Here is a 22,354-nt window from a genome sequence, read left to right as displayed (position 1 = left end):
ACATTTATTTGAAGATTCTTCACGATTTCCTACAATTTGCCACCGACATTTCACATGGATGGATATGGGTTTTCCTAATATATGAATTGATTTTTGCACTGGGACTTTGCTTTAGTTTTTTTTCTTTTTATTTTTCACTTGCAAATTTGAAAATAAATTTTTTGCACTGGTACTCTGCCTTAGTTTTTTCTTTTACATTTGTTTTCACTTGCAAATTTTGAACAGAATTTTTCTTGTTTAGTTAGCGCTGAACTCACCTTTTATGCTTATTTACTTGGAGTTTTTGTATTAGAATTTTTAGTGCTGGCAGCTGGTCATATTTCACTATATTTCATATATAGTTTATATTTCATATTTTTTATTCTCCAGCACGGCGTTTGCCCACCTTGGGTTTCTTGAAAAAACATTATAATTTTGTCCTGAAGGTTTTTTGTTTTTTTTCATTTTTTTTTTTAAAGCTGGCGGTTTACTTAACTGTTAATATTTGGATCTTCTAAAATAGTATTCCACCACTTCCTGATGAAACAGGTCACAGAGTTACAGAGCATGAGAAACGCATTGAAGAACCTTCCACACCCCCTAAGGCAGATTTGCTGAACAGGGTTGTATGTGACTGCATTAGGGAATTGTATACAGTGGAACCTCAGATTGCGAGTAACACGGGTAACGAGCGTTTCGCAATACGAGCACGAGTGTTGCCTCGCAAAACGACCACGATTCAGGCCAAAGCAGTGTGCAGTACCGCTTTTGGCCTGAGGTGGGGGGGGGCCTGAGCCGAGCAGAGCCGATCGCAGCCGATCGGAGCTGTTCGGAAATGCACGGAAAAGCACGGCTGACCTGCAGATCTCGAGTAGGAAGTCTTTCCGAGGTTTGCAGAGGTCAGCCGAAGTGTCCTCGGGCCTTTTCGTCCGTTTCCGAGGCTCTCAGGCGCCCCCCCCCTGTTTCTGGCGCATGCGGTATTGCATCCCATTGAAGCCAATGCGGAACTAATTATTTTCGTTTCCATTGACTTCAATGGGAAAACTCGCTTTGATATGCGAGTACTTTGGATTACGAGCATACTTCTGAAACGGATTATGCTCGTAATTCGAGGTTCCACTGTATATGATATATGAGGTGAAGTGGATATTGTAGTGGGGGTAACTTGTTATATACTTGTAGTACTTGGATCTACTTTAGTTCCACTTGAATAAATAAATAGATCCAAACTTCTCCCCAGAACCTCTATTAACTTTTATATATATATTTAATTTTAAATTTGTGTTAGTGGAATTCAATAATGGCAACTATATTTACATATATTTAAAAGTATAGGTTTATAAATGTGCTTGTTTATGCACCTGCTATCTCCTCTTATTTCATACTATTTTGTACTACTGTATTTTGTGAATGTGTTACATTATGTACTTATTCATTGTCATTGTTAAATAAAACAAACTTCAAAGTGATAACCATATTTTATACCTGTATACTTTTTGCTGAAAACTCTTAGCAGGAATTAGCTGGGAACTTTGTTGCTTATATTTAGGATACTTGTCAAAAAAAAGATGCAATTAGATCACCCGGCTTTTGACATACATACAATTTAGAAAAGGAACTGTGAAAAAAAACTGTGAACTTTGTGTGCATGGTGTTAAATCATATTACATCTGCAAAATGTAACAGAAAAAATGGTCACAATGGGGACCTCAATTTTCACACTATAATCACTTCAGCTCTAGTACCTACAGTATCTCGCAAAAGTGAGCACATCCCTCACATTTTTGTAAATATTTTATTTTATCTTTTCATGTGACAACATTGAAGAAATTACACTTTTCCAATACAATATCACCTAAAGAAATCCCTGTTTGTCCTAGAAGAATGAAAAAAAATGTATGTACAGTATGTATTTCTCAATCATCTTAAATTACGACAAACACATTGCCAAATAAATAAGCCCATAGCAAAAATGTAAAAAGGTCCATAAGAGGTGTATACAGTATCTCACAAAATTGAGTACACCCCTAATATTTTTGTAAATATTTTATTATATCTTTTCATGTGACAACACTGAAGAAATGACACTTTGCTACAATGTAAAGTAGTGAGTGTACAGCTTGTATAACAGTGTAAATTTACTGTTCCCTCAAAATAACTCAACACACAGCCATTAATGTCTAAACCGCTGGCAACAAAAGTGAGTACACCCCTAAGTGAAAATGTCCAAATTGGGCCCAATTAGCCATTTTCCCTCCCCCGTGTCATGTGACTCGTTAGTGTTACAAGGTCTCAGGTGTGACTGGGGAGCAGGTGTGTTAAATTTGGTGTTATCGCTCTCACTCTCTCATACTGGTCACTGGAAGTTCAACATGGCACTTGGGGAAGTATTATGGTTTGAATGTTGGACTCTGTAATTGCCTTTACACTTTTCTAAGCAAAGTATTTGAAATGTTATCCCTGTCTGGTCTGAAGCTACTGAAAGTGGTGTAATGCAAGTAACCAGCACACGTAGTCCATGGAGTGGGTCTTAAACACATTGGGGTATAAAGACATTGATGTGGAGTGGAATAGTGCAAAGACATAAGTGGTTACCTAGAGTAATGGAAATTTTACAGCAGCCTGTCCAGAGCGTGTACCTGTTATAGGTGGAATGGCCTCTAGCTGAGAGGGAGATGTTGTCAGCATTCCTTCTGCCAGAAGTCTGTCTCCTGTACAGAGGCACAGAAGTTCAAGAGTAAAGCACATGTTTGTAGCCCACGCACAGTGCACAGCGGGGCCCACGCCACCACTGGGGAGTGGTAGTGCTAAACGCTGAACAGGTGGATGTGGACAAGGTTCAGCATGTCCCTCCTAAATGCAGATTACAGAGAAGGTGTACATTGTCATGGGGACCCAAGAGTTAACTGGAGAACAGTTGCAGTTAAAGTGTACATGGTGTACATTTATCTCTAACAGTAGAGATCTGCCTTAAGGTTGAGTATTCCCATGTGGCAGCCTCAGCTTTGTCCCAGGGCATTGATGAAAACAGCACAAATCAGTGCGTGGCTTGGCGCACGGCTGAGATGGCAGCATACTAGAGGAGCTCCAGAGGAATCGCAGCCTCTAGCCCGTTTTTCTGCACATTCCACCACTGATAACAAGCAGGCAGAACTACCGAACACCTCACACCCGATCCATTCGGCGGTGGCTTACAAAGGCAGAAACATCTCTGACATCTTCAAAAACCAGTCTCTCTCCCAGAGCAGCGTGGCCGGAGACAAGAAGGTGCCGACCCACACTGAAGAGGATTTCAGTGAGGACTCCCAGTCGAGTGCAGAGGACAACAGTAGGGGACTTTCACACTCTAATCACCCCCTTACTTATGCTAATGTAGCATCCTCTACCAATAGGTATGTGCTAGTATAGGATTTTTACTAGTTATTCTGTCAGCACAGGTAAATTTAGGCAGGCCTATGCTTTGAGCTAGGCCTGTGTGTTTTGATCTGGGGGCAGGGAGTGGTTAGAGTAGCTATGGGTGTGACCACCTGTGCTCTAGTTCTGAGGCGCCTCCCCTGCTTCCAGGGAGAATGTTCTGGAAGAGGGGCAGGGCCTAGAACTGAAGTGGCAGGCAGCTCATGTGGGAGCCCCGACCAATCCCCAACTGTTATTCGCAGGGGGCGGACCTCCTATATAAGCTGAGGTAACATGCAACTGGGGGGAGTTGTCGGCCGGGAGAAGTGGAGAATGGAATACTAGACAGCAGCAGGTGGAGGCTCGGGGAGAACTGTAAACGAAATTTGCCTTTACACGGTCTTTGGCAATGTCCTCATCATTACACGGTCAGTGATGAGGAACTCCTGGAGCGGAGGGACAGGTGAAGCTGTCGGAACGTATGGTCTGGTTAAGTTCTCCATCAAAAACTCGGGGCAGAGAAAGATCGGTGAGTGTACCACAGTGGAGGGCTGGATGTGCCAGGAAGTCTGTGAGGGAACTTCACTTCTGCACAGTCATTAGTGAAGTCCTCATCATTACACGGTCAATGATGAGGAGTCCTGGATCAGAGGAGAGACTGTGGGGAGTTGTGTCAAACCAATGTGGCCTGAGGGCACAGGATTTGCAAGCAGGACTAGCTGGGAACAGTAGTCCACCACTCAGTATGTGCTTTTAAACTACTAGGCCTCCGGGGAGAGGTACTGCAGGCCCCTGGCCTAGTAGCAGCGAGCATCCAGAGTCTGCATGAGGAAATATTCAAAGTGGGTCCTTTTTGCTTAAAGAAGAAAATGTGACATTACACTAATAAGTTTGTGAAGGAGGAGAGGATTTCTGGGAACATCACCCTTACATGGTCAAGAGTGATGTCCTCATCCTTACATGGTCATGGGTGAGGAAGTTCCAGAAGCAATAGTCTGCAGGAGTTACGCAGAGGAGGAGCAATAGTCTGCAATGCATGGTGATGCAGGGAAAAGACTGTAGCTGTTTAAACATGCACATTATTCCTTCAGGCTCAAACTATGTGCTAATCTGTAAAATCTACAAATATGATGGCAAAGTGAACTATTCTATGGGCATCCCATATACCCCTTTCCCCAACCAAGTTGTACCCCCCAATAAACAAAAACAAAACCAGCAAAGGACTGTTCATTGTCTCTGCAAGTGATATATGGGAAGTCTGGCAGTGGGGTGATATGGTGGGTGTTTTTTACTAGTGGCAACTACACCGCTACACTGACATGTCAATATTTGCAGCAGACATTAAGTCCACCTTTTCAGCAGCCATAACAGATCTGAAAACCAACGTGCTCATGCTTACTGAAAAGATTACCTCTGCTGAGGTGACTGGGAAGCACAGAGAGAAAGCGATTAGCAGACTCGAAAGAGTGACAACTCCACACTCTACCCATTTCATAGAAATGAACAGACGCTTAGAGGACCTTGACAATAGAGGGAGGCAAAACAATATCAGGGTCAGGGGGATCCCCGAATCAGTGGACAGTGAACAAATCATTCCGGCCTCATAAACAGTATTCAATAGTCTGCTGGAAAGACCTGAAGACACACCAAGATCGAGTTTGTGAGAGCCCATAGAGCCCTGAGAGCTTGTGGCCCGGATACCATGCCCTCACGTGACATCATCTGCTGCCTGCAGAGCTTTGTGCTGAAGAAAGACATCATGCAGAAAGCACGCCAGAATGATCAGATTGTGTTCAATGGGGAAATCATAATGCTCTTTCATGACTTGTCTCAGATAACCCTGAAAAATCACAGGGCTCTGCGCCCCCTTTACGTCAGACTCCGCGAGAAGGACGTGCGCTACACTTGGCGCTTTCCATTTGCACTACTTGTGACCCACCATGGCCATCAACATTCCTTACGCTCCCCTGATGATCTACCGGAATTCTGCAACTCCCTCCAACTGGGCTAGGTTGATCTCCCGGATTGGTACCAAGATTTCCTCCTCCTCCCCCTTTAAAAGAAGCCCCCCTTGTTCACCCCTCATGTCTCCAGAGAAATGCCAGGCTAAGGAGATGAAACAAAGTCATCAGGGAGGCTCGATGGCTGGCACTCCTATTAACAGGGCCCACTCCTTCAAAGCCCTGGAAGAAACCTAATGACCGGTCTGTAGTTCCCAGGCATAAGTGCTGGTCCTTGTGTTTTCCATTTTCCTTTTGCCCTCTTTTGTTTTTTGACTTTGAGTCACTCTCTCTCCAGTTGGACAGAAGTGCAATTTATTTTGTTTGATTTAATCAACTGTCAGTTGGAAAGTCTGACATTACCCACATGTTTGAAATTCCGGACCTATCTGACATGTGTCTTTTTCTAGCTCAGCTTAGCTGTGTCAGGACCATGCAGTCCCTATGTGCACACTACACAACATGGTTTCCTAACACACAACCAGGCCCGGATTTACTTCCTTTGCCGCCCCAAGGCCGGGTCCTTCAATGCCGCCCCCCCCCACACTCACACACACACACACACACACACACACACACACACACACACCACCATTCTTGTCCTTTATCGATGACTGCTACAATAGATCAGTAAAAAACATATCTCCACACACGAGAACACTGAAAATAACTGGCTTTAATTGTACAGACTAAAAATACTTCAGGGTAAGCGCGCGAGGGGTAAGGATTTTTCGCAGGCAAATTTTCAAGGCAATGGCTGGTGTTAGTGCTTCAATCATCCCCGGCACCATGGTTGTTATGGTGTCAGGATGAATGAAACACATTATTTCTATCATTACATTGTAATGTAAAATGAAATAGTTCAACTCACCATAATGCAGAATCATTGGGAGCCCTGAGCGTGTCACTTGCCACTATGCCTGCCACCAGATGGGGATGTCACTTGCCACGCTGCCACCAGATGGGGATGTCACTTGCCACGCTGCCACCAGATGGGGATGTCACTTGCCACGCTGCCACCAGATGGGGATGTCACTTGCCACGCTGCCACCAGATGGGGATGTCACTTGCCACGCTGCCACCAGATGGAGATGTCACTTGCCACGCTGCCACCAGATGGAGATGTCACTTGCCACGCTGCCACCAGATGGAGATGTCACTTGTCACGCTGCCACCAGATGGAGATGTCACTTGCCACGCTGCCACCAGATGGAGATGTCACTAGCCATGCTGCCTGCCACCAGATTGAGATGTCACTTGCCACGCTGCCACCAGATTGAGATGTCACTAGCCACGCTGCCTGCCACCAGATGGAGATGTCACTTGCCACGCTGCCTGCCACCAGATTGAGATGTCATGTGCCACGCTGCCTGCCTGCCACCAGATGGAGATGTCACTTGCCACGCTGCCACCAGATGGAGATGTCACTTGCCACGCTGCCACCAGATGGAGATGTCACTTGCCACACTGCCACCAGATGGAGATGTCACTTGCCACACTATGGAGATGTCACTTGCCACACTGCCACCAGATGGAAATGTCACTTGCCACGCTGCCACCAGATGGAGATGTCACTTGCCACACTATGGAGATGTCACTTGCCACACTGCCACCCTATGGAGATGTCACTTGTCACGCTGCCTGGCTGCCACCAGATGGAGGAGGGTGGAACAGCGGTGCGGGCAATGAGAGATGTCATCTCTCTCCCCCGCTGCCGCACCGCTGACATTACTCCTCGATCTTTTCAAAAATGGCGCCGGGCAGCGTAATCACGCTACTGCGCATGCTCCGCCCAGCCGAGCACGTACGAGCTTTCCCGAGCCCGGCCGGCTTCGGAATGGCACATGCGCAGTAGTGGGCGGCTCGCGGCCATCATTTCTAAGGGCACCGGTGCCCTTAATCGACTCAACGGGCAGCCCGAAGGGGGGGGCGCCCGCGAAGTCACCGCAGGAGCGGCGCCGCCCCTGCACCACTGCCGCCCCGAGGCCTGGCCTCGGTGGCCTTGTGGCAAATCCGGCCCTGCACACAACGATCCCTGAACTCTCACTTTCACTCTTACTATCATAGGTTAAGTTCAGAAACCTGTCTGTTTCCAGGGCATCCAGGGACTCACACAATCCGTGTTACAGTACTGAGCTGACTGGCAGGCATCACGGGCATCTATATCATATGCCTGCAACTGCAGAAGACTTCCAGCTCATTACGACCTAGAGTCGCTATACACATATCAATAGCCAGTTTTTGCCTCTAGACCAACCACGTTTACACATTTATATGTCTATACATTTACATTTTTCCATGCCTTCATATATTTGATATTAATATTTTTGTAGGGCTATATGCCTAGAGGCTTTATCCTGCCTTTTAGTTTACCCGTTTCTGACAAAGTTCTATTTTTGCTCTGTTTTTTTTTTTATTTTTCTCTCTATGGTTTGCACCTCCAACTGTTGTGCTATGTTTAAGTATAACCTATGACCACACTCGAGGGGGTAAGGATAGGGTTCACTACCAAAGTGCAGACTTACTCCTTTAGCCCTTTTTTATTTGCCGCCTATTGAGGCTGCGAACCTCTAATCTCCACCTACATAATTTGTCACCCTTTACAGAGTGACAGGCAACTTGCTCTGTGCTGTAAATACCAGCCGGTGCCTCCCTTTACCCCACAAAGTGCCTCTTGATGTGACATTTGTTCACATCGGAGTACACTGCTTACGACCCTGTTGATAGTGTACCTATCTAAAAGGTGTTAAATCTATAACTCATAATTTTCTATCTTACCTCATGCTGTTTCTATATACTCCCTTATCTATTAGTAGTGGTTATTTCTACTTTTAATAAGTATCTGACAACATCATAATTACTGTATTTATTGGCGTATAACACTCACTTTTTCACCATGAAACTCGGGTGCAAACAGCGTGTGCGTGTTATACGCCGATACTTCAATTTTAGCTGCCTCGGAGGGGACAGGGAGGGGGCGGGACGAGCGCCGTCAGATTACATACAGTGAGAATCTCCTGTTTACTTGGCGGCCTGTGTAATAGGAATTCCCGTCTCCTGGGCCGCCACTGAACCACTGTTCTGTAAAGCATATTAGATTCTCACTGTATGTAATCTGTCGGCGCTTGTCCTGCCCCCCTCCCTGTCCCCTCTAGGCTGCAGATGGGCATTGATCAGGCTGCACTGATGGCAATGGTGAGGCTGCTGCATTGAAGTCAATGGTGAGGCTGCTGCATTGAAGGCAATGGTGAGGCTGCTGCATTGATGGCAATGGTGAGGCTGCTGCATTGATGGCAGTGGTGAGGCTGCATTGATGGCAGTGGTGAGGCTGCATTGATGGCAGTGGTGAGGCTGCATTGAAGGCAATGGTGAGGCTGCTGCATTGAAGGCAATGGTGAGGCTGCATTGATGTGGACTGATGAGGCTGCATTGATGGCACTTGTGAGGCTGCAGATTGGCATTGACCCTTATTTTGCTTCAAAGTTCCCTATTTAAAATGTAAGTTTTTTTCCTGAAACTTCCCTCTTAAAATTAATGTGCGTGTTATACGCCTATGCGTGCTATACGCCGATAAATACGGTACTCATTCTCACGGTCAGGTCGAGGCTCTTTGAATCTCTCTGCTTCTGTCCCATGGCGTACTCCTTTCTGGGACGCAGTCCCACAGTAATTTCTCACAATGTAAAGGGACTGAATATCCCTGAGAAACGTTCGGCCCTTCTACGGGAACTCGCACTTTGCCTTTTTTGCAGGAAACCCACTTCAAGACCAATGAGGTACCAAAGCTCACTGACTCCTATTTTACTAAAGCTTATCATGCTACTAATGACCTAGCCAAATCAAAGGGAGTTTCAATCCTGATTAGCAGGTAAGCCTCCTTTAAACTGACTGACAGACTAACATACCCAGAAGGGAGATATCTCTTCCTTAAGGGGAAATACTGTATAGTGGTATCCCCATCACACTAGTTAATGTGTATTCCCCCAACAATTCTCATCTAACCTTTTGCCAATGTTTAGTGAAGGAACTCGAAAGTTTCAGCTCGCGATGCCTAATCTTGGGAGGGGATATCAATCTTCCCTTAAACCCCTTGACAGACATCTCATCAGGTAAAACATACATAACATACAGAATTCTGAAAAGTCTTAAATCACTACTGAATTCTCTACAGTTAATAGACTTGTGGCGCTACCTCCATCCAGAGGGCAGGGACTTCACCTTCTACTCTGTCCCACATGCCCGATATTCCAGGATTGATTACTCATTCATATCCTGCAGAGACTTACGTGCAGTCTCTGAAGCAAATATAGGAATCCAATCCATATCTGACCACGCTCCTATCTCGCTAACATTGAACTTTGCAGCTCCCATCCCTAAATCCCCCACTTGGCGTTTAAACTCCTCATTACTAACTGATCCTGTGCTACTTCCAAAAGTAACATCGCTCTTAAATTAGTTTTTTAAGCACAATGTATCCCCTGACATTGACCCTCTGATGGTCTGGGAGGCTCATAAGTGCTCCATTCGAGGAGAGTTGATCAAGATGGGAGCTCAACGTAAGAAGGAGAGGGAAAAAGAAATGACCAAACTTACTGACGAAATCCTGAAGCTAGAAGCCCAACACAAACAGTCTTTGACAACACGAACTGCCACTGATTTTCTATAGACTTCCCACTGCAGCAAACATTAGACGCCATCACTAAACGCTTCCTATTCTTTAGGAAGAAAATTTACTATGAACACTGGGATAAGACAGGCAAATTTCTGGCTAGGGCCCTGAAAGGCCCCTGGAACAAGAACAACATTCTAGGTATAAAAAATAAGGATGGGGACATTAGATATAACCGCCAAATTATTTGCCCACCATTTTCATGAATATTATACCAACCTCTACAACCTCCCAAAACAAACCAGCTGACATACAGGGCAATAGAACACAAATAATACAAGAATACTTGAACTCCTCCAAACTTCCTAAACTAACAGACACAGATATTGAACTCTTATGCCGCGTACACACGGCCGAACTTTCCAACGGAAAATGTGAGCTTGTTGTCAGAAAATCCGACTGTGTGTATGCTCCATCGAACATTTGCTATCGGACTTTCTGCTAACAAATGTTTGAGAGCAGGTTCTCAAATTTTCCGCCGACAAGACTTTGTTGTTGGAAAGTCTGATCGTGTGTACACAAGTCCGCGCACAAAAGTGCACGCATGCTCTGAATCATGTACGAGACGGAAGCGCTTTGTCGTTTTGTGTGTCAAGTTACCACAACACCATTATTATTTTGTATTTATCAACCTCCAAAAGATACAACTATGTTGGTGTCCCTTGTAAATTTGACATTGTATTTTTGAAATGTACCTGCCTACTCACAAACAAATTGTCCTTTTTGAAGTAAAACACATAGCCAAGTATTTGTCCAAAAAAAAATTATAAATTTAATAGGGGTCATAACAAAATAAAGAGGAAGGCAACGCTGGAGAAATAGTTGGAATTGGTGAAGCCAATTGTCTGCCCCCCAGGGCAGACATCAATTATTTGACAGGCAAAATTGGTAACCTGAGGAGTCCATTTAATAGGGAGCAGAATAGGGTCCAGGACTCCGAGAGATCGGGAGCAGCAGCAGATGACATATATGTCCCGAGGCTGTGGTCTTACACAGCCTGTGTTTTTTGCCAGACCACACCAAATCCAGGCCATCATTCTCAACACTTCCTTCCACGCTTCCTTCCATGCTGCTGTGGTGGGTACTCATATTTTATACTGACCTTGCGTGCGCTTTGAAGGGGCAAGCACTGATACCAGATACAAACCCACAAGCACAAACTGAAGAGCAGTTACGATCGGAAAAGCACGAGGCTGAAAAACGCGAATCGTCTCTCACCAAACTTCTACTAACACGAGATTAGCAGAAGGAGCCCAAAGGGTGGCGCACTTGGTATTGTACTTCCCTTTTCTAGTGCCGTCGTACATCACCGTGTTCTTGACATTCGGAATTTCCAACAAGATTTATGTGACCGTGCGTATGCAAGACAAGTTTGAGCCAACATCCGTCTGAAAAAATTCATGGATTTTGTTGTCAGAATGTCCGATCGTGTGTACGGGGCATAAGACCTCTACTGCATGGTCTGATTGGTCCTGAACAGGCAGGATTTATGCCAGGCAGAGAGGCAAAGGATAATGTAATAAAATCACTCAATCTGATCTATGCTGCCCAGATGCGAAAGATCGAGGGCTTTGTCCTGTCGACAGACGTGGAGAAGGCGTTCGATCGAGTAGCATGGGACTTTATGCTGAAGACGTGCAGATTTATCTGCTTGGGTACCCGCATGATGGCATGGGTCTCTGCACTTTACAAAAACCCATCGGCCAAGCTAAGGATCAATGGATCTTTATCAGACACTGTAGACATTACTAACGGTACAAGGCAGGGATGCCCCCTCTCACCTATTCTTTTTATTCTTTCGCTTGAACCATTGAACAGAAGTGTAATAGCCGAACAAGCGATCCAAAGATTTCAAATAACAAATACAGAGTTAAAGGTAGCAGCTTATGCGGATGACCTACTGTTCTTTTTGACAAAACCACTCGCATCAATTCCCACCCCGATGAAGGAATTCTCCCTCTATGGATATACAGTGGGGATGGAAAATATTCAGACCCCCTTAAATTTTTCAGTTTTTGTTATATTGCAGCCATTTGCTAAAATCATTTAAGTAAATTTTTTTTTCCTCAATGTACACACAGCACCCCATATTGACAGAAAAACACAGAATTGTTGACATTTTTGCAGATTTATTAAAAAAGAAAAACTGAAATATCACATGGTCCTAAGTATTCAGACCCTTTGCTGTGACACTCATATATTTAACTCAGGTGCTGTCCATTTCTTCTGATCCTTGAGATGGTTCTACGCCTTCATTTGAGTCCAGCTGTGTTTGATTATACTGATTGGACTTGATTAGGAAAGCCACACACCTGTCTATATAAGACCTTACAGCTCACAATGCATGTCAGAGCAAATGAAAATCATGAGGTCAAAGAAACTGCCTGAAAAGCTCAGAGACAGAATTTGTTTGCAATAACTCCATCAGTATCACTGGCAAAGCAGCTTCATTAGTATCCCATTAAAGAAGAAGATAATTGTGCGCTGCATTTGGACATTTCATAATTTTCCACGTCACGAATGTTAATTCTCCATTACGAACACTAGTTTACAAGACCGACCGCTTCTTGCTCGTCCTTGTTTCCGAGCATGCGTGTATGTACTTTAAAGCGGGGGTCCACCTATCTATCGTTTTTTTTTTTTTTTTTAGTTCATTCACAAACTTTTCTTCTCAGCATTACATACTCACATATTGTGTGTAATATGTCCGCCTGTGTCAGATTTTGTCGGAAAGAATAACTTATATTATTCACTGCAGGCGGTTTCCATCTTCATTGTGGGCATTTGAAGCCCACAAGCATTTATTTCCTGGATGCGGTGAATGCTGTGCTCCCAGCATTCACCGCTCGTTCCCGCACATGCTCAGTGGCATCCTGGGAAGCCTGAGACTAGCTCCCAGGATTCTGTGCGGAGTCTGGGAGAGGCTAGAAACACGCCTACTCCCACGGGAGGAGAACCAGGAAGTGCAAAGAAGAATAGAAAAATAAAAGGTAATTACGGCGATTTAAATTTTTTAAATGGCATGTCAGCATCTAGGCAAGGAAGAGAATACATACAGATATTGTTCAAAATTTGGGTGGAACCCCGCTTTAAACTTTTGTCCGACGGACTTGTGTACACGCGCTCGGAAAATCCAACAACACACATTTGTCCGTGGAAAATTTGAAAACCCGCTAGCCAACATTTGTTGGCGGAAAGTCCGACAACAATTGTCCGATGGAGCATACACGGTCGGATTTACCGACAACAGCCTGTCATTGAACATTTCCCGTCAGAAAGTCCAATCGCGTGTACGGGGCTTAATTGTTATTTCTGGATACAAAATTGCATTGTTTCTCCCTGTTCAAATGCAATCTACTAAAAATGCTTACATGATGTGCAACGTGTCTCAAAAGTGACATCGCTCTTAAATTAGTTTTTTAAGCACAATGTATCCCCTGACATTGACCCTCTGATGGTCTGGGAGGCTCATAAGTGCTCCATTTGAGGGGAGTTGATCAAGATGGGAGCTCAACGTAAGAAGGAGAGGGAAAAAGAAACAACCAAACTGACAAAATCCTGAAGCTAGAAGCCCAACACAAACAGTCTTTGACAACACGAACCGCCACTGATTTTCTGGAGACTTCTCACTGCAACAAATATTATACGCCACCACTAAACGCTTCCTATTCTTTAGGAAGAAAATTTTACTATGAACACAGAGACAAGACAGGAAAATTTCTGGCTAGGGCCCTGAAAGGCCCCTGGAACAAGAACAACATTCTAGGTATAAAAAATAAGGATGTTATCTCTCTGGGATAAACTAAAAACCAAATATCAGTTACAATCTCCACACAATCCTCTCCTTTCTTTTATCAGAAATCCGGCCTTTTATCCGGCATGGATCTACCCAAATTCTTTTAAAGCTTGGACAACATCAGGCATTCAGACACTAAATGACTTCATAGCATCTAAATCATTCCTTTCATTCCCATCGCTTAGAGAAAAATATGATCTATCAAACTCTGAGATATTTAGATATCTCCAAATCAAAAATTTCTATACACCATTCCTAAAGGGGGATACACCATTATCCCAATTATCCATTTTTGAATCAATCTGTACAAAAGATCCATTTGCTAAAGGTACAATTTCATCACTTTATAATCAATTATATGGAGTAGCAAATCTTAATAGACCCTCTTACGTTCAGAGGTGGGAGGAGGACCTGGGACGAACTTTAGAAGACACGGACTGGTCTAACATATGGCTCACATCTAAGTCATCTTCACCCAACATCTTAGCACTGGAGACAAATTATAAAGTCCTAACTCGCTGGTACCTTGTACCCGCTAGAGTGGCAAAATATTCACCTAATACCTCAGCTCTTTGTTTTCGAGGATGCCCAGAAATAGGCACACATTTACACATATGGTGGACGTGCCCAGTAATCCAAACCTTCTGGAAGGAAGTCTTCATGATTGCATCTAAAATATTTAAAAAAATAATACAACCAGATCCATATTTAACTTTACTTAATCTAAAACCGGAATGGTTAACACTCTCTCAATTCAAACTTATGATCCAACTAATAACGGCTGCAAAACAAACAGTGGCCAAGGCATGGAAATCTCCTACATTGGTACTAGCAGAAACAATTCATAGAATGAATAATACAATGTCCCATGCTAAGATGGTAGCCATCGATCAAAATCAAATTCCAAAATTTGAAAAACTTTGGCATCCTTGGATAAAACAACAGTTCCTGTCAAACTTCAATGACTCTGTCCTGTTGCCATGGTAACAGATTAAATGACTTACAGAGACACCCATTCTAATGCTTCAAAGAGAACTAAAAAGAATAATAAACTGACGAGCGGGACAACCTTGTGGACCATACCTCTACCTTTCAACCCTTTTTCTTCTTTCTCTTTCCTTTTCTCCACCTTATGATTAAAGCTCATTATCAGAATTTATTTGACCTATATACACTCTACTTGTAAATAATATGTATAGTAGGTATAAATCATTTAAATACCTACAAAAGTAACTAAGGAAATGATATATATCTTTAATTTAGGTTTACATGAACCCAATGTTTAATATTTGAAATTTCATGATATTTACCTATATAAACCCTACTGTAAAACAATGAGCTTACTTTATAGATCCTTGTAAACTTACTTTATGTATCTTTATAACATTGTATACTCAATAAACTTCTTTTGACAAGGAAAAAATAAGGATGTGACAGATATAACCGACAAATTAATTGCCCACCACTTTCATGAATATTATACCAACCTCTACAACCTCCCAAAACACAAACCAGCTGACATACAGGGCAATAGAACACAAATAATACAAGAATACTTGAACTCCTCTAAACTTCCTAAACTAACAGACACAGATATTGAACTCTTATGCCGCGTACACACGGTCGAACTTTCCGTCGGGAAATGTGAGCTTGTTGTCAGAAAGTCCGACCGTGTGTATGCTCCATCGAACATTTGCTATCGCACTTTCCGCCAACTAATGTTTAAAAGCAGGTTCTCAAATTTTCCGCCAACAAAACTTTGTTGTTGGAAAGTCCGATCGTGTGTACACAAGTCCGCGCACAAAAGTTCACGCATGCTCTGAATCATGTACGAGACGGAAGTCTTGTAAAACTAGTGCTCGTAATGGAGATGGCACATTCATCACGCGGCAAATTTTGAAATCTCTCAATGCAGCGCATTCTCTTCTTCTTTATAATACTATAATAATGATGTTGCTTTGCTTCTGATATTCACATAGAGTTCTGACAAACTGATTTTTTATTATTTCTCGTAATCTCCTGAATAATCTTTGTTTTTGTTGGGTTTTTTTTCTCGTGATCTCCAAAGTAATTTTTTTCTTTTTTTTTTCTATTGATGTCCAGAATATAAAGGTTGCCAAAAAAGTAGCGTTTTGCGCCCATCCATAATTGTCCAGACTGGAGCAGGCACCAGTACAAATGTCCCAGCTGCTGGTTAAATCACACATTCCAGATCAGCTGAACTCGGGCACTGTGATGTCAGAACCAGCGTGGAGTTTGCACAGCTGCTCATATGTCGCCTGCCATCATGAAGGAAGCTATAATTAGGCTCTCTGGGGTGCAAAGTGTACAGTATTATCTGCTGCTTCAGTGCTTCTTTTGGGACTGGGAGAGATGAGGAGAAGACCGTGCTGCACACGTACATCTTATTTTTTAGCCAGGCATAGCACTGGTTTTTAGTGGATGGTGGCTTTTACATTAAAGAGTGGGAACACCGAAAGTATGGTATTTGCACAAACATTTTTTATATATACTGTATACTGTAAACCTTATGAGAATTATGTGCAAATACTTTGAGGACCCCTAAACTTATGAATTGTGGTTATGTGCAGTAACACCCTTAGCATGTCTTAGTGTGTTGCGGGGCAATTTACTTTAAGTGGCACCCCAATGCATGAAAGCACATTACTGTGTTGTGGTGTGTTGTGTTGTATTAAAGCTTAACTCCAGCTTTCTGTCAGTTTAAATTAGTTTGTTTGGACCAAAATGGTCCAAATGAGCTATGCCCTTCAATAACAGATGTGCCTGTTGTCAGTGCTGCATAAACTGTATCAATTACATACAGTATACAGCACTGTGTTCCGATAGTGAGATGGGGATTTCACATACCAGAACAAAATCAAGTTGGACTGAGAGCTGCTCAACTATTCACAGGAAGCTTTGTATTTTATGAATAAATACAAGGCTTTCTCTGGTTGGCTAAGGTGGCAATCGGGACATCATTGGTCTGCCTCTCTACCTCAGCCAATCAGAGAAATCCTTGTATTCATTCATATAATACAGTTTTTACAGTACTGATAGCAGGCACATCTGTTATTGTAGGGGAAAGCTCATTTGGACCCGCTTGGTCCAAACAAACTAATTTAAACTGACAGAAAACAAGTTCAGCTTAAAATAAAAAATGTTAAATCTGATTTCAAGATGTTTTGGTACATTGGCAGCCCATTCATTTTAATGAGATGCTTTAACACACAACACAATACAGGTTAACACACTGTAAATTTGTAATTGGGCCCTAAGGCATTTTATAGATCCAGATAAGCCAGAACTGATATTTCCGTTTTGTGGGGATTGTTGTCAGAACTGAATTTTGGCCAGAGAATCATTTATCTACTGGCTAACTATATATTTTAAAATGCACTGCACTCAATTTTTTAAATGAAAAAGCAGTAGTAGAAGCGAGATTCTGGCACATAGCTCCTTCTCTCTATCTCTCTCTTTCATGCCTATTCTCTCCCTTCCTTCTTTTTCTCATTCCCCATTTCCCCCAAGCCCTTCTCCCTTTTTGCCTTCCCCCTCTCTCCTCCATTTTTTCCTTCAAGGGACACCACTAATGCTATGTTACTTGTATATCTATAAATGATCCATAGAAAGACATGGATGAACGAGTTTGGGGTGGAGGAACTTGACTGGCCTGCACAGAGTCCTGACCTCAACCCGATAGAACACCTTTGGACTGAATTAGAGCGGAGAGTGTGAGCCAGGCTTTCTCGTCCAACATCAGTGCCTGACCTCACAAATGCGCTTCTGGAAGAATGATCAAACATTCCCATAGACACACTCCTAAACCTTGTGAACAGCCTTCCCAGAAGAGTTGAAGCTGTTATAGCTGCAAAGGGTGGACCAACTCAATATTGAACCCTATGGACTAAGACTGGGATGTCACTAAAGTTCATTGCTGTGCGTGTAAAGGCAGGTGTCAATACTTTTGATAATATATTTAACCCCTTCCTGACCGCCACACGCCGATATACGTCGGCAGAATGGCATGGGTGGGCAAAAGGGCATACAGGTACATGGCCGTGACCGCAGCTCCCGTGGACTCGATGTCCGCCAGGTGCCCACGATCGTGTCATGGATCAGAAGAACGGGGGGAATGCCTTTGTAAACAAGGCATTTCCCCGTTCTGCCTAGTGACATGACAGAGATCACGGCTCCCTCTCATCGGGAGCAGTGATTGCTGTCATGTGAGTAGTAGCCCATCCCCCCCTAGTTAGAATCACTCCCTAGGACACACTTAACCCCTTGATAGCCCCCTAGTGTTTAACCCCTTCCCTGCCAGTGTCATTTACACAGTAATCTGTGCATTTTTATAGCACTGATCGCTGTATAAATGAAAATGGTCCCAAAATAGTGTCAAAAGTGTCCGATATAATGTCGCAGTCATGATAAAAATCGCAGATTGCCGCCATTACTGATAAAAAAAAAATAATAATAAAAATGCCATATAACTATCCCCTATTTTGCAGACGCTATAACTTTTGCGTAAACTAATACGCTTATTGCATATCGGCCTAAACTGAGGAAAAAAAATGTTTTTTCTATATATTTTTGGAGGATATTTATTATAGTAAAAAGTAAAAAAATATTGCTTTTTTTTTCAAAATTGTCGCTAGAGCTACATGGGTGATTATACTCTAATGCTTTAACCACTTCAGCCCCGGAAGGATTTACCCCCTTCCTGACCAGAGCACTTTTTGCGATTCGGCACTGCGTCGCTTTAACTGACATCGCGGTCGTGCGATGTTGTACCCAAACAAAATTGATGTCCTTTTTTTCCCCACAAATAGAGCTTTCTTTTGGTGGTATTTGATCACCTCTGCGGTTTTTATTTTTTGCGCTATAAACAAAAAATAGCGACAATTTAGAAATAAACACATTATTTTTTACTTTTTGCTATAATAAATAGCCCCAAAAAATAATTAAAAAAACATTTTTTTCTTCAGTTTAGGCCGATACGTAATAAGCGTTTATTGATTGGTTTGCGCAAAAGTTATAGCGTTTACAAAACAGGGGATAGTTTTATGGAATTTTTATTAATAATTTTTTTTTTACTAGTAATGGCGACAAACAGCAATTTTTATTGTGACTGCGACATTATGGCGGACACATCGGACATTTTTTACACATTTTTGGGACCATTGTCATTTATACAGCAATCAGTGCTATAAAAATGCACTGATTCTTGTGTAAATGACACTGGCAGTGAAGGGGTTAACCACTGGGGGGGGGGGGGGCGGGGAGGGGTTAAGTCAGTACTAAGGAGTGTTTTCTAACTGTAGGGGGGATGGGCTAGCTGTGACACGTCACTGATCTCTGCTCCCAATGACAGGGAGCAGAGATCAGTGACCCTGTCACTAGGCAGAACAGGGAAATGCTGTTTACATTAGCATCTCCCCGTTCGTCCTCTCCGTGAGGCGATCGCGGGTATCCCCGCGGCGATCAAGTCTGCGGGACCCGCGACCCGACTCACTGTGCTCCCGGGCGGCGCGCATGCAATGGCACGACGGGAAATTCAATGGGACTTACCTGTACGCCAGGGGCGGACTGACCATTGAGCGACTCGGGCACTGCCCGAGGGCCCTGGGCCACTAGGGGGCCCCATCAGGGTTGCCAGCCTCAGTAAAACCAGGGACAGTATGTATAAATCTGTGTTTTTTTTTACATCTGTCTGTGTATACTGTGTGTACATGTATGTGTATACTGTGTGATTGTATACTGTGTGTGTGTATACTGTGTGGCCCCTTAATCTCCTATTGCCCGGGGGCCCCATGAGTTGTCAGTCCGCCCATTTGCTCAGCTGTGCCATTCTGCCGACGTACATCGACGTGCGCCGGTCGGGAAGTGGTTAAATGAACCTGTGTACATGTACACATAAGATAACATTGGATGAGTTTAGGGGCAGCTGAAAAAAGCATCCAACTGCCTCTGAACGTCCGTTTACCAGCAGCAATGTACATGAGGTCTTTAAGTAGGCGGGCTTTAGGAGTGGGGGTGGCATGTTATGTTATATATACTGAAAACAAGATGCAGAAGAAGAATATTGAAAAGAATTCAATCTGCATCGCCGCACTCAAACAACGATTTCTTTATTGGTTAAAAACCATACAGCAAAAAATGAAATCAACAGCTGACATGTTTCACACCTTAACTACTGGTGCTTACTCATAACACTAAGTAGGTGGGCTTTAGGAGTGGGGGTGGCATGTTATGTTATATATACTGAAAACAAGATACAGAAGAACATAGGGGACGAAACCTCGCAGGTGAACCACAGCTAGAAAGAAATCGTAGAGGAAATGTTGCTGAAGACATTTATCTGTCTGCTGTGCTCTGTCACTATGGCCTTAGATGTCTGTCTTAACAGTAAGTAAAAGTTTTCTTTGTTTTTCACCATGTTATATTTTAATATACTGTATTTGCTGTACTTTGGGGGATAAGACTTCAGTAAACTCGTTCGGATGTATTTTAGTGATGGAAATATAAAGGAAAAACACAAAAGGCATAAGATTGAATTTACAAACCTTATTTAAAGGTCTGTTTTAGCCCTCGTTCACACTGAACACGGGTTTTAAATCGCACAATTTCAACCCGCATTTTAGTGCGAGTTCGGGGGGCGATTTGAAAGACATCTGTGCGTGTTCATGCACAGATGTCTACTGAAATCGCTCCCAAAATGTAGCGCAGGAACTACTTTTCAAAATTGATGCGATGACACAAAGTCGGCGACGCACCGATTGGGACAGCGCCGTTGCTGGCAAAAGGCTGCAATTTGGCATGCAATTTGACATGTCAAATCGCGCCGATGTGAATGGGGGCTTAAGGAAATTTTAGAGCATGTAACAATTAACAGACAAATCACATGCAAAATTAATGCATCTTAGCAGCTAAAAAAAACAAAACAAAATGGATCACAAAAGAATTAATGCACGGCTATTCTAAGACACAGGCTGGAGGGGCTGTGGTTGGCAGAAATCCTCCCACATCATGTTATTGCCAAAAATTGTAAAGATTCAATTTTTAAATATATCAATGAAAAGACAAAAATAAATTGCAAAACACTAATAGATAATTCACAGTAGCGTGAAACAAATATAATAAAATCAGTGCACCAAATATCTAAAAAATGCCATAAAAAAAAATGTGTTAAATTGCATATTATTCACTCTAAAGGGACAAGGGATCGCATGAAGCCCCCTGGTGGTGGATTTGTGGTGCAGTTATTATCCTTTAATAGGATTCCACACGGATGTTCAGCACTTTATATTTGGACTCTTTCACTTAAAGGACTCATTTAATATTATGCAATTTGACACAATTTATTGAATTTTTTTAGATATATGTTGCACTAATTTGCTTATATTTGTGTTTTGCTCTACTGTGAATTATCTATTAGTGTTTTGCAATGGGGAATTTTTTATTCTTATTTTTAAATTTCAAATATATATTCATATGGCAATTTAAAACAGTTTATTATTATTAATTAATTATTTTTACTATGCATCCCAAAGGCTGTTGTTTTTTTTTATTTTGAACAGACCAGTAACAGAGGACTAGAAGCTCCTCCTGCCACTGTTTCCCTAAAGATGGGCTGGGAAAGAGCTAGGTCATATGACAGCTGTATGTTCATTAGCAAAAAAAGGTACTTTTTAAAATTAAAATAATAACAGTCCCACCATCCACATTCTGAAAGAGAAGGGATACTGTAAATAAGCAGTGTGTGTTTAGTATCACTTTAATCTCACCACAAAGGCAGTCTCCAGGGTGCAGCATCTTTCCTAAGCAGACTGGGAGTTTTAGGCTGGGTTCACACTGATGAGGAGTGAATGGGTTCCATTTACATGCAGATTTGTGCTCCTTTTCAGAGCACACTGCGATTTTGTGGTGCAATTTGTGCATAAGACAGTGTGATTGTAATGCAAGTTTAACCACTTCAGCCCCGGAAGGATTTGCCCCCTTAATGACCAGGCCATTGTTTGCGATACGGCATTGTGTTGTTTTAACTGACAATTGCGCGGTCCTGCACTGTTGTACCCAAACAAAATTGACGTCCTTTTTTTCCCATAAACAGAGCTTTCTTTTGGTGGTATTTGATCACCTCTGTGGTTTTTATTTTTTGCGCTATAAACAAAGAAATTTGAAAAAAAAAATTATAATTTTTAACTTTTTGCTATTATACATATCCAAAAAATATATAAAAAAATAATGTATTCATCAGAAATATATTCTACATATTTTTGGTAAAAAAAAAAAAATCGCAATAGGCGTATATTGATTGGTTTGCGCAAAAGTTATTGCATCTACAAAATAGGGGATCGATTTAGGGACTTTTATTTATGTTTATTGTTTTTACTGGTAATGACAGCGATCTGCGATTTTTAGCGGGACTGCGACATTGTGGCGGACAAATCTGACCCCAAATGACACTTTTTGGGGACCAGTGACATTATTACATTGATCAGTGCTATAAAAATGCAC

The 22,354-nt window shown here is 42.6% G+C and overlaps 1 protein-coding gene across 3 annotated transcripts in view; it reads left to right on the top strand.

Moving 5' to 3' along the window:
• The first annotated feature begins 20,048 nt into the window (after positions 1-20,048).
• Positions 20,049-22,354, top strand: part of LOC141113242 (uncharacterized) — a 44,153-nt gene continuing 41,847 nt past the window's right edge. Inside the window, exon 1 of one of the 3 annotated variants that reach the window (XM_073606247.1) lies at positions 20,049-20,242. In XM_073606247.1, the coding sequence (XP_073462348.1) occupies positions 20,176-20,242 (67 nt within the window). In that variant the 5' untranslated portion in view covers positions 20,049-20,175. The remainder of the gene's footprint in view (positions 20,243-22,354) is intronic. The other 2 variants (XM_073606246.1, XM_073606245.1) reach the window with 2 other exon arrangements.

The sequence above is a fragment of the Aquarana catesbeiana genome, linkage group LG12 (genome assembly GCF_042186555.1).
Source record: "Aquarana catesbeiana isolate 2022-GZ linkage group LG12, ASM4218655v1, whole genome shotgun sequence".
NCBI lineage: Eukaryota > Metazoa > Chordata > Amphibia > Anura > Ranidae > Aquarana > Aquarana catesbeiana.
The sequence above is the reverse complement of the archived record's forward strand: the minus strand, read 5'-3'. Positions and strand labels throughout refer to the sequence as shown.